This window comes from Arvicanthis niloticus, chromosome 3 (assembly GCF_011762505.2).
Source record: "Arvicanthis niloticus isolate mArvNil1 chromosome 3, mArvNil1.pat.X, whole genome shotgun sequence".
Classification (NCBI taxonomy): domain Eukaryota; kingdom Metazoa; phylum Chordata; class Mammalia; order Rodentia; family Muridae; genus Arvicanthis; species Arvicanthis niloticus.
In genome coordinates this window covers 19,548,658-19,562,492 of record NC_047660.1, presented here as the reverse complement: position 1 = coordinate 19,562,492, position 13,835 = coordinate 19,548,658, and the positions used below count along the sequence as shown (strand labels likewise).

General features: G+C 34.6%; 1 protein-coding gene across 14 annotated transcripts in view; it reads right to left on the bottom strand.

Moving 5' to 3' along the window:
• The window catches only part of Mycbp2 (MYC binding protein 2), a 222,594-nt gene that overhangs the window by 114,133 nt on the left and 94,626 nt on the right, over window positions 1-13,835 (bottom strand). For all 14 annotated transcript variants that reach the window (XM_076930602.1, XM_076930603.1, XM_076930607.1 and 11 more), the window contains 6 exons: window positions 10,402-10,574; window positions 9,667-9,792; window positions 9,457-9,584; window positions 5,948-6,039; window positions 2,811-2,945; window positions 992-1,075 (listed from right to left, as the gene is read on the bottom strand). In XM_076930602.1, coding sequence (XP_076786717.1) covers window positions 992-1,075; window positions 2,811-2,945; window positions 5,948-6,039; window positions 9,457-9,584; window positions 9,667-9,792; window positions 10,402-10,574 — 738 coding nt within the window. The remainder of the gene's footprint in view (window positions 1-991; window positions 1,076-2,810; window positions 2,946-5,947; window positions 6,040-9,456; window positions 9,585-9,666; window positions 9,793-10,401; window positions 10,575-13,835) is intronic.

The following is a 13,835-nucleotide window of genomic DNA, read 5'->3' as shown; positions in this document are numbered from 1 at the left end:
CTGGTATAATTTATTATGTTCACAAAGTACTTTTGGGCTAGAGAGATGGCTCGGGTATTAAAAGCCAAAGCTCTAACCAAGCAGACAAACACTGTTAATGTTAAAAACAAGGGCTACAATAGATAATATAAATAATGTGAAGACCAAAAATCCTTTCTAGATAAATATAAAATTTCTGACATTCAAATTCTTTCAGTGATTACTAGACGATATGAAAGAGAGAGTTACTTCTACTTTTGGAGACTATGCATAATAAGGAAAGCATTTTTAATGGGGGTTTAATCTAGAACTAGACAAATGCTTTGAAATATGAAATATGTCTCATTCTATGTTTGAATTACTGTGAATTAATTAAAATTCTTATTGTTAATAATATAATAAACATGAGCAATTTGCTATTTCATTTAAAAGTGGAAGCTAATGGTAAGAAGTTTTTCAATGACTTTTATCTCAAAATAAATAATGTTGTAACACTATCAAGCTGGAGACTGAGCAGAGTATTGGGGTGCTTGCCTAGCCTGTGTCAGTCCCTAGGTTGATTAAGCAGAGTATTGGGGTGCTTGCCTAGCCTGTGTCAGTCCCTAGGTTTAATCTCTAGCACAGAGGAAAAAAGAGTCCAATATATTGACTAGGTACACATCTAAAGTATTTTCCCATCCTAATTTACACTCTTTAAGACAGACTTTATTATATTTTGAAACTGGTATTAAAATCAAAAAAGCAGATTAAAAAACAGCCATTGGCATATTGCTATTGTTATAATACTGATGCAAAGTCATGTAGAATTTCGAACTATATCTGATGTAGAAAATATTCATAAAGTATACTAAATACTAACAAAATTTTAAATAGCCATACTCTACCAGTATAACATTATTTGCTCAGTGCTTGATTAAATTTTTCATTGCTGAATAATTTATAGTGAATTTATTTCAACACAGCAAATGAATAAGTTGTATTAGTTAACTACAAAACTAGTTGACTTTAATACCTGTATAACAGTTGAGGTATCTGACCAGCATTTACATCAGTACCATTATTTGACTTCTTTGAACTCTTGAACTGGAAAACCACTCTAAAGGAGCAAAAAGGAATAGGATGACATCAAAAATTAAAGTTAGTAAGAAATTTAGTAATAATGTCTTCAAATTTTATGCTAATGAAAATTATTTATTTGTTAAAGTAAATCACAACTAAAACAGTAGTGTCCTGACTTGTAGCTGCTGAGTTATGAACCAAATGAACGACTGAGCTAGACAGGAACTCCTGGATGAGGAGCCTCTTGCCTCCCTGTCCTTCGGCTTGATTTTGACCTCCACAGTCAGTTTTTAACTAAAGATTTCCACTTCAGAGCATAAAAGTAGCTTAACTAGATACATGTGGAAGCTTTAGTCTCCAGGAATCATGAGATTCCATTTGGAACAAACCACACACAATAACCATGCCAACTCTAGGTGAATTTAGTTCTAGCAAAAATCTAACAGGGGGCTGGAAGAGAAACATCCTAAGGCAGACTTAGCTTCCTGTAAATACTCATTAAAACATAATTCACCTCATAAATTAGCACATACCTTTTATACTACTATGTTCAAGAGAAATAAAACGAACTCGGTTTCTCTTACAAACACTAGGTTCAGACTACAAGTGTAGATGGAGGGCTGGGTTCTGTACATGGTAACCACACCATTACTCTAAGCATATCATTTTCCCATTGTGTTTCTCTAATTTCCTGAGTATGGATGGGAAAATAACTGCTTTAAAACTTACAGAGGGAATCAAATGGTGTACTGTAAAAAAAAAAGTGCAGTGTGTTTGTATGTGCATGCCCCTGTGAGTGCCTGTGCCTGTGTGTATGTGCACACATGGAAACCACGGATCTACCTCAATTATTGCTTCTGAAGAGCCAATCAGTGGTTTTTAGGAAAACTTCTATCCCTGGTGGTGGTGGCACATGTCTTTAGTTCTTGCACTTATGTGGCAGAGACAGGAAATTTCTGTGAGTTTGAGGCCAGCCTGGTCTACAGAGTGAGTTCCAGTAAAGCCTGAGCTACAAAAAAAAAAAAAAAAAAAAAAAAAAAAAAAAAAACGAAAGAAAGAAAAGAAAAAGGAAAAACAAAAGGAAAAGGAAAAACAAAAACAAAAGGAAGAGAAAGGTCTCTTGTCTCTCACTAGGTCGAAATTTTTCAAGTCAGATAGGTTGTCTGACCAGCATGCTCCAGGAACACACATGACGCTGCTCCCCAGTGTGTGTTACCACATCCCAATTTTCTACATGGGTTCTTGGGATTAGACATGGCTCTTCCTCACATGCTTGTGTGGCAAACACTTTACTGAGTTTTCCTCAAGTCTCAAAGTGGTACAATTTTTCTCTGCATTTCATTAAGATAATATTTTATATGACAGAAGCTTTGTATCTCACAAACTGATTGCATATATAGTATCAATATCAATCTAGTCATCAAAATGTATATATATAAGCTACATATGTATATATGCACTATATGTTTATATATGCATGTATACACACATACATTCTTTTTTGATTCCAAATTCATCAGTATCCTGCACCCTTCCTCTATGCAACTGTTAATTTGGTTATAAAGCTTTGAAACAACTTGATACCTAAAAAGATACAAATGCCATTTCATAAGATTAACGCATTCTTTTCTCCTTGCTCTGTCTAGATTAACTCAGCATATATTACATACATTTAATTTTTAGCAATTATATTAATGCTCTAAGATTTCAGAACAATATCCCATAATCAAAAGTAAGAACTGAATAAAGTGAAAGGTTAACACTGTGCTTACCCGTCATCTGTGGTAATAGAAGCTTGTCCGTGAGACCCACAGTCACTGCTGGGGCCTGACACGCGAGCCCATGCTACATACCACCATCCGGCTTGCAGGAGAACTGGTTCATCAAACATCATTGCATATTTTTCTCTAGAGAAATTAAGAAGTCAAACACCTTTGCACTTGTCTGTTACATGTACTACTTCTAAGATTCTTGCCAGATAAGAATCTTAAAATTTGGACACTTAAATTTCAGTTCCTTATATTTGGAAGATCACATTGTCTTTCTTTTCTTTGTGGATTCTAGAACATGCTTAAATTTTATAAAACTTTCAAATTAAAACAAGACAAATTTGAAATTGTTATAAAAGCATCACCCAGACAAGAGTATTTTTCTCTTAGTTTTAAGAACTATTTTTTCAGCTAAGAGTTCTGAGGGCTGGAATGTCAGGAAAATGACCTACTAGCTTAGACATTTGGGGCAACTTACTACAGTTATTCTGTATCTCAGTTTACCTGAATACTGAAGTGTAAATATATTATATTCATGTATGAAATACCCTCCAAATAAAAATCTTTAAATAATGAAAAGGTCAAAAAATGTTTACTTCACTTAGTTGACTGTGGATTAAATTAATTCAGAGGCTCTATGGAATTGAGCCTGTCAGAGAACAAGAACTACATACACAAGAACGTTAATTAATTTAGTGGAACAGAAAGTGACACTGAACAGTAAGAATACCTGGAAGGTGGCCAAGTAAAAGTGACTGTTTTAACTGATGCTGATAATGAACAGAAGAAAAGAGCAGTGAGCAGTAGAGTGAACAGACCTGAGTAAGAATATATGAGGGAAAGCACCACACAAAGAGGGATCCTGCCTTGTTAATACATGATGATGTATGCAGGAAGACTAACCCAAAAAGATATAAACCCTACCCAGAAAACGGGGCTGAGTGAGTAAGCTAATGAAGAAACTCTAGACCATTCACTATCAAACTCATCATAGTTTAAATAATCCTCTGTTGAAAAAAATAGCAAATAATAATGGTATATTAAAGTTTCATGAAAATTATCTTTTTTAAATGCTTCATAACAACTTCATATAGCCTAATGCAGTGATTCTAACTTTCCTAATACTGTGACCTTTTAATGCAGTTCCTCATGTTGTGGTGACCCCCACCAATAAAATTATTTTCATTGCTACTTCGTAACTGTATTTTTGCTATTGTTATGAATTATAATGTAAACATATTTGAAGACAGATGTTTGCCAAAGGGGTTGCGATCTATAGATTGAGAACCATTGATCTAGTGCTTAAAGTAAACAAATAGACTAATTTTCCTTAGATACACTCTTCAGTTCTCAAAAGTACGTATCTCTAATAATAAAGGTAACCAATGTCTTTATTTCTGAAAAGATGTACAATTATCAGCAAAAAGTTGTTATGCACTTTTAAGGTTACTTTTGTGTGGTAGTGGTGGTAACAGCAGGTGTATACGTGCATCCATGAGACTGTGAGATCGTGTGTGTGTGTGTGTGTGTGTGTGTGTGTGTGTGTGTGGTGTGGTGTGTGTGGTGTGTGGTGTGTGTGTGGTGTGTGTGTGTACGTTCATGCACTCCTAGAAGCCAAAATCACCATGGAGAGTTTTCCTTACTTGTTCTCCAGCTTATTTTTTGTCACAGGGATATCTCTCTAACCCTGGAGCTTGCCTATTTTGTTAGACTGGCTATCCTGTGTGTGCCAAGGATCACCTATCTCCACAGCCCAACCATTTCCTTGGCTTCCCTCCCCCCCCCCCCCCGCCCATTCACTTATTTATTTACTCACTTCACATCTGATTTGCAGGCCCCTCCCTCCTCTTCTCCAACCTCTTTTTCCATTCCCCTTTTCCTCAGAGAAAGGGAGCTCTCTACCCCAGTACCAACTTGCCTTGGAACATTAAATCAGATCAGGACTAAGGACATCCTCTTCCACTGAGGTCAAACAAAGCAGTCCAGTTACGGGAAAGAATACCTTGGCTTTTATGTGAAGCAATCTGAACTAAAGGTATCGTGTGTGTGTGTGTGTGTGTGTGTGTGTGTGTGTGTGTGTGTGTGTGTGTGTGTGTGTGAGAGAGAGAGAGAGAGAGAGAGAGACAGAGAGACAGAGAGACAGAGAGACAGAGTCAGAGACAGACAGACAGAGACAGAGACACAGAGAAGAGCTATACTACAATAACTGAGCCATTTCCTCAGGCCACCAAATAGCATTTGTTAAACATAGCTACATAGCTATTATTGGGAAGTATAGTGAACTATTATTATTAAAAAGCTCAGTTTATGTTTTTTTTTCCTATCACAATAGTCCAGGGATAAAACCACCAATTTATCATAGTGCACTGGCGAGACAATTCTTAGGATTGCAAAAGAAAGGACTGCAAAACCTAAGACTTTTTATACTAGTAAATTTTTATAAATAAATACTCTGATGTAAGTATGTTCCCAAGAGCCTTCAACAAAGCTGATAACCTCCCTGAGTGTGTCCTTATCAAACTTATACTGTTGATGTGGTGTCAGTGTACACGGGGATCTGAAATATGGCCTATTATGACTACTTGACAATATATATATATACATACACACACATACATATATACACATATATATTCCTGTACATATATGTTCAGATAATAAATGATTGTTTTAGTCACTATAACACTAATATACTAATATACTTGCATTCTCTAAAGAGTTTACTGAAACTACATGTTCAATATATATACACATTTCTATTTTCAGTTTTGAGTTATTCATCTATATGAAAAAATAGGACCACACTTACTAATTTATTCAAACACTACATAACATTTTAGGCAACAAATCACAATATAATGGATAGTGACTAAACTATTTTGCCAATCTGTATACCTGGTATAGGGGACCAGATTATCTAGGTTTGTGTGAAGACCTTCTATGATATTCATAAGTGGATGAAACTGTTTACCAGTGAACTTTTCAGAATGTATTTCCATCACTGAGTGACGCATAGCTTTATATAGTTAAATTTCCTAACTTACAAATAGATTATTCAAAAACTTCCTTTTAAAATGTTAAATTAAAATGTTTATTTCAGATATGTAAAAACTTCACTGAATAATAAGTAGAACATTTACCTAGCAGCACAGTCATAAGCCAGCACATCAGTCTCTGCAAGAAGGTCTCCATCTGTTTCATGATCACCTCCATCAGGACCCAACTCAAACAGCTAGAGGGTAGAAAAAACATGGTTCCCAATCACTCAGTTTTGTACAGCTAAATTTATTATTTTGTGCATATCCAGTATTTAAATCATAAATGATATAAAAACTCTTACTATTTAAATTTTAATTACTAAGTTAAATATTAAATTTAATACCTAAATTGTATAAGTATACGTGCATTTAAAATAAGAATTATACAGTGTTTTATGGATGTGTCAATTTTGTTCTATACTGGAAATTTTGTATATGATATAATAAAATAAGAATATAAACTTTCAAATGATTTAGAAAAAACTCAAAGCATTTTAATTCAGAGATTCTAAATGAATTAGGCAGACTAATATTTCATTACTTAACAGCTGTCAAGATCTGAGGTCTAGTTTCCTTGACCATAAAGAGAAGGTGGATATTAACAGTGCTCATCCTGTAGTGATAATGCAAATTAAATGATAGAATATTTGTGGAACCCTTAGAGAAAAACCTTGCACAAAAACATTATGAATATGTTACTACAGAAAAATTGAAAAGTCACATTAAGGCCCTAAAAAAAAAAAAAAAAAAAAAAAAAAAATACAGGTAGCAAAAAGGAATTCAGTAAATAGCATGAGAAAAGAAGAGATGAGAAACTTGAAATAAAGATAAGGTAAGACTCTAGTAAGGAAAAGCAAATTATGAAGAAAGAGATCTTTTTTAAAAAATGTGTTAATATGAGAATTAGACTTTTTCAGTCTAATTCTTACCCAATACAAAGCTTGCCCAATACAAAGCTTGCCCAATACAAAGCTTTAATCCCTGAAATCAGACACACATGAGCCAAGCTAAACAGAATCAGCAGGCTGTATTTATATATTTATGCATTTATGTATGTGACAATATTAATAAAAACATTGAGAGGGAGTGAAGGGCATCATGGGAGGTATTGGGCGGAGGAGTCATGAAAGGATCTGAGGGCAGACCAGGAACGTAGAGGGAGTGGTGTAATTATAACTTAATTAACATTTTTCTAAGAAAAATGGATTAACATTTGTAAAAACTTTATTTATTTCTAGAAACTTATGTCAGGTAAACTGCAATAATAGCAGATAAGACATTAAAGTGCATTTAAAGTTATTGAACAATTACTAAGACCATACCCTAAGGCCTAGAAACCCGTTTCTATGATTAGACTTTGCTGAATCTCTCTCTCTCCCAGGGACCCCAGTATTCTTTGTTTTAAGGTAAAGTGATCATCAGCCCCTTCTTGCCAGTCTCACACTCTACAATGGCAGGGTCTTTCACTCCATCGCCCACACAAAAGCAGATGCTGCATCTCTCTGACACCACTGTGTCTAGTCTTCAGCAGTTGTCAGTTCAACCACACTCTATTTCTAGCTGGGAATTTAATAACAGTTGGATTTAGCTTCATTTCCCCTGCTCTAATCCAACTTAAATATAATAGCTTGTCTTTTATCTTTTGTGGTGGTAGTGATTGAATTCAGGTCCTCACATGCTACACACTGCCACTTAGTAATGCCTTAAAAGAGTATCTGATAAGAATACCCCAAGAAAACCTAGTCAGTGGTTTTTCTTCTTGTCTGAGATAATTTCACAACAATTTGCCTCTTCCACTGATAGTCAACAAATACTTTTAAACTCATTAAAATATGCCAGTCACAGTTCTAGGAACTAAACACATAAGGTAAAAAATACAGATCATAAAAAACAAACACACAAAGCAAACAAACCAAATGAAAAAGAGCTATTGGTCTAAGTTTGTGAGAGGGAATAGGATTTAGGATTTTAAGTGGACTCATCAGGGAGTCAAGGTCAAAGGTGATGAGGAAGTGAGATATGTAGGTAACAGTTGTAGCTATAGAAAAGAGCAAGTACCAAGGCCCTGAGGTTGCACTGCTTGATATATCTGAGGAATAAGCAAGCAATTAAAATTAAATTAAAAAATTAAATTAAAATTAAATTTAAAAAAATAGAACACAGATGACAGTGACACAGGAGGTACACATAAAATCAGAGAAGTGTTCCAGTAAGTTCTGGTAGATTCTAGTCCCTTTAAGGCACTGGTTCTAAACCTGTGGGTCAGAAGCCATTTGTGAGTCGCATTATCAGATATCCTTCATATCAGAGATTTACATTTTGATTCGTAACTATCTAATTAGCTATAAAGGAGCAATAAAATAATTTTAAGGTTGGCAGTCACCACAACCGAGGCACTAGATGAATGGGTGGCAGCAGCGGAAGTGAGAGTCACTGCTTTAATTAAGCCTTCCTCATCCATAGGAAGAAACTCTCTATGATAGTCCACTGCTCAAAAAGCTCTAGAGAAAGCAGGGACAAACATACATCATCTTGGAAAGCTTTCTGGATTTTACTCAAATGTACTACATAAGTATAAATTATCAGTTACATATAAATCATCCTGATGAGTTGGCTGGGTATTATCTACTAGAACTGCACAACTCACTGAGTTTGCTTCTTTGACGTACTGAATCAAGCCATTCTGAACCATTTTGAAGATGGTGGACTGAAATACACCCAGACTAAAACTACTGTATTTTTAGTATAAGCAGATGTACTAGAGGTATTCTTAACTTTTATTCTATTAAGATGATTTCCATAACTGTAAGAACTTTGTTACCAAATTCATTCCTATAGTGTCTAAAAAATTTAAAGTATACATATTAACATTAACACTATGAGTAAACATTTTTTTAAGTTTTCAGTTCTGGTTGAGATTTATGTACACTAGCCTCAAAAATAATAAAGAGCTTTAATATATTAGGTTTGGGGTATTACAGAGTGATCTAAAAAAAATACCTCTCACAAAAGGGACTGAACTACTTTCTTGCAAAACATGATATTGGAATTAGGGCAGAACTTGCAGTGTGATCTTCTTATTGAAGAGGCAGACGCCTGCAGATAGTGTCCACACTAATAAGGAGTGATAAAAACCAGACAGGTAATCTACATACGAGGACTGCTGGTGCTTCAGGAGATAAACAGGTGTGGGAAACAGCCCGAAACTCAGCACACTAGTCTTGGTGCCTTTCTGGCTCAGCTTGCAGTTTCTAGGCTTACAAGCCTGTGCCAGCACACCAGGCTGACTTAAAATTCTATACAAGATATATCCCTCTTCTCACTTTATCCCTAGTTTCCACCTGGGTGAGTATGGAGAGTGCCTGTTTACATAGTAATTGACAATAAAAATGTAGAAGATTTTTACATACAGAACAGGTGTGTATCCTCTTACTACAACAGTTCTAGGAAGGTGACCACGTAAAATGGTGCAGCCAACTAACTACTTTTAACAATGTTTCCTTTCTTTAAAGGATCCATTAATAACAAAGGGAAAGGGGGGAAAAGAAAATACGCAATAAGACAACTAAGCCAAACAAACGCCTTGGGATAAACAGTATCATGAACCTTACCTTAATTTTAGCAGTATATTCTCCTCTTCCCCCAAACAGTCCAAGACCACCAAGTAAAATGTCAGTGTCTGCACTGAAACGTATGGCTTCTACTGAATGAGCAGAGTAACCCCATCCCCCTCCGTGGCCTGAAAGATGCAAATCATGAGGTTTAGAATATGTGTGTGTTTCGATTCTTAGAGAGCATTTGCTAAGTCTAAGCACACATACTTTCAAACCTGTTGACTACACTGTAGTCTTCCTTGGAATAGACTTTCATCACTGCTTGGGTCTCCTCCTCTGTACTTGCAATGCCCATCTTTAAGTCCTGCATAGCAGCCAAAGTGTCAAGACAACCTAAAGTAATGAACAAGTAAAATTCAAACCTTGAACTGAAAATGTCCTATCGTACCGATGTTACTAGTGAATGCTATATTTATTAATATTATTCTGAACTCTGGTCATGACACTTGAAAAGCAAACTTTATTCACAGAGTCATCTCTCCAGCCCTTAAATGAGTTTTTCTGAACAATCTTTTTCTAAGACCAACACAATACATAGGTATATGGATTGATTTAAAAAGAAAAAAAATAGCAACTAGATATCTCCAAAGTTCTGTATCTCTAAATAAAAAAAGAATAGACCTAAATTAAATACTATAAGAATATATCTCTATATTTCTAAGTTTATGTGTTCAAGTTTCTTTATCTCTCTATTAAGAAAATTATATTTTCAGGGATACTTTACAGTTAGGCATCCATTGATATTTCATAATATTGGTTGAGATCTTCTGTATCATTTCATGGATGAAAAACTTCTTAGGTAATTAAATTTATTTTGTGTCTTGCATCCATTATTATTTAGCAGGCATGGCAGAATAACAAAAATTTAACTATTAAAAGAATCATGACCATTAGCACAACATATATGAATGCCATTCAGTTGGCATCAAAGGGCAATCCTACCCAGGATATGCAAGGCTGCATGAGATCGAGTGGTAAGAGCCCTGGATCCTGTTGGCAGAGCAAGTTCAGGACTCAGAATACTACATCTAGACTGCATGTCTGCTGCAGAGGGAAGTCTGGCATCAGCAACAACTGCATTGTAACACCAGAGCTCTCTGGTGCTTGGTCGAAACCTATGGAGAAAGAAAATTACAGCATTTTAACACTTTGAATTACTTTGAAAATTTCTAAATTGTAATTAACTATAAAATAGATAATATAGTTAGTGTACATAGGAAAATACATTATCTATAGTTATAACTATAATAATTATAATGTGTATGAACACGTACAAAACAGTAAGAGAAAAATTAACACAATAGCAAAAAAATGAGCAAATGATATGGATTGCTATCCTAGGACACAAGTAAAATAAACAGCAGTGCAGCACAAATAAAAACTGCACAGAAGTTGAGTCACAATGTCCTCTGCATTAGTCTCTGATTACCCAACCCACAGTAAATCTTCAAAAAGTCAGGAAAGGACTCTGTGAGGAGATACTATCTAATGAATACAGAGTTTCATTTTAGCAAGATGAAAATGCTCAGGAATGCTATAGCTTAACAATTTGAATATTTTTAATTTCACTGTATCTATATATTAAAAAAGAGACAATAAAGTTTATGTTCCATTTTTATCAAAATGCATTCTTTAAATTTTTGTATTTTTATGATTTATAATTTTATTTATTTATTTTTATTGAATATTTTATTTATTTACAATACAGCTGTTATCCCCTTTCCTCATTTCCCCTCCCTAGAAACCCCTATCCCTTCTCCCTCCTCCTTTACGCTTTTATACCATTTTGATTACATGCAAGTATTAAGGTCAGTTCTAGGTTGAAGGTCTAGCAATACAATAGATGCAAATAGTCAAGGAACAAGCAATACAATAAACACAAATAGTCAATAAAAAAGTAAGGCATTAAACCCAAATAGGTGAACACTCCCATAATCACTGTTTCTAAGGGCTTATCAGGATGACCAAAGTATCTGAGCCTACTTCCCTGCCCTAGCCCAAGGTCATTTTCATGTCTGAAGCCTACTTCCTGTTCTAGCCTAATATTTAGGTTCCTGCCTGAGATTACTTCTTTGTTCTAACCTGAGATTTAGATTCCTACCTGAAATTATTTCTTTGTTCTAGCCTATTATCAGATTCTTGCCTGAAGCCTACTTCCTTGTCCTTGATCAATGTCAAATTCCTGCCAAGCAGCCCATTTCCTTGTCCTTGGCCCATGTCAGATTGCCAAGCAGCCCCAAAGGCTCTCCGCCTCTCCCTGTTTTTTATTTCGTTAACAAGACTGAGCCTGTTTTAGGTCATTCTGACAAGAATGCCTTCCTTACCCATCATAAAATATGCATTGCTCAAAGCAATGCACTTCTGTCTTACATTGGTAAGGCTCTGTGCAGAATCTTACCTGTCCTTGGCTTGCCAGCCTGTTAATTTAATAACTCTGTCTTGGGGTCCATTTTCATGTTCAAGCCATGTACTTGGCTGCCAACATGTTGATGTTGTTGAAGAAAAGCTTTAACACAATGGGCAGGAATAAAAGTATTTCCAGGACAAAAAGGGCTAGCATGAACAAGTTATATATGAAATTCTTGAAGACTGACCAAAATAGAAATACTGACCTAGGGCCATGGGTTATTTTATCTGCAGTATCTACCACATTAATGCTCAGTAGTGCAGCATTCTTGAAATTCATAAGCTCCCTATGTATTGTTAAAACATCCCGAGAGGTGTTAGAATTATGCCAAATACACTGCACGTGTCATTAAACTTCTTCCTAATTATAATGACTACCACTGTAAATTGCAGAACTAACATGAAACTAATGGTATTTGGCACGACACTCAAGATGGCTCCTTACCCTTAAATTCTGAACCTCCTTCCAGTAATTTGAATAGGATAAAGAGCATCAACCCGTTCTTCCAAATGCCTATCTAAATCCTCTGGTATATTCAACACATTAGTAACATTTTTTGCTAAATGATTAACACAAGTAGCTGTCTTAACTTCTTGTGTCACAGCAATTGCAAAGCAGTGGTGCTAGCAATTAATGTAATAAAGCTGTTATACCAGCAATACTCAAGTCCACTACCCTCTTGCTTCTATTTAAAGCCTGCATTGATTGTACACTTTCTAATTGTGTTTGTGTTTTGAAATGCAGCATGTCAGTTATGGAGGTCTATCAACCAGCTTTTGTTTTAGTGCCCTGAGTATCACAGAACCTTGGTGTTCTAAAAATAGCTTGCAAATTTTTATATTTTTAAATGCATTAAATTGAATAAATATAATTAATAAATGTTTAAAAAAGAAATGATTCAATGACATAGCATTACCTCACTTTTTCCCTTCTCTTTCCTCCTTTAGCCCCTCCCTGCAACTGTCCCGCAGATAAAAAAATAAAAATAAACATTTAAGTTGGTATTTTAAACAAAATAAATATATTTAAAAACCTTCTATAATAGAAGATTCTATAATTAGTAGGAGTACCATTGCATCACTATGTTTGAAAAGTATTATTAATGTAACTTTTTTCTTTCTACACAATCATTATTGATTGTTGGTTTCTCTGGTTGGTTTAATAATTATCTTCAGATCTTTATTGTTCTATTGTAGCAATATCTTTTGATTGCAATAATTAAAAAGTATAATTTTTATTATTTTAGGGTTCAAATGTCCTTGTTTCTAGAAAATTCTTAGGCATTACTTTTGTACTGCTGATTTTCCTTTGCAATCTCTAATACCTGGACTGAGATGCTATTATTTCCTTTATGACTATGTTAGATTTTCACATTAAATCCTTTACATATCTAAACATTCAGATTCACCAGATTTACCTATTTTTGCCCTGCTATACTATTAAGGGTAATAACACCCTTTCATGCAGCATTTTCCCAATCTTTAAAAAAAAATTTAAATGTATGTGTATATATGTGTTGCCTGCATATATATGTGTATGTTTATGTCTGTATGTGTGTGTATTCTATGTGAGCACGTAGTGCCTGTAGAAGCCAAAAGATGGTCAAATCAATAATTTATTGATGTACCTTAAGGCCTTGCAACAAATCTAACCCAAAAGAAGTAGACAGAAATAAATAAATCAGGGCAGAAATTAATACAATAGAAATGAAAAAAAACTAAAAGAAAATGAAATAAAAAGCTGGTTCTTTAAAAATATAATGTTAACAAACCCATCACCAAATTAACTGAAAGAGAAAGAACATTTAAATTAACAAAAATAGAGATGAAAAGGGATATATGACAACATAGAGAAATGAAGTAAGAAAATCGTAAGGCCATACCTTAACACAAACCTATATTCATGACAAATATAAAAGAAATTTATGAATTTCTAGATACATGTGATCTACCAAAACAAAGCAGCAATT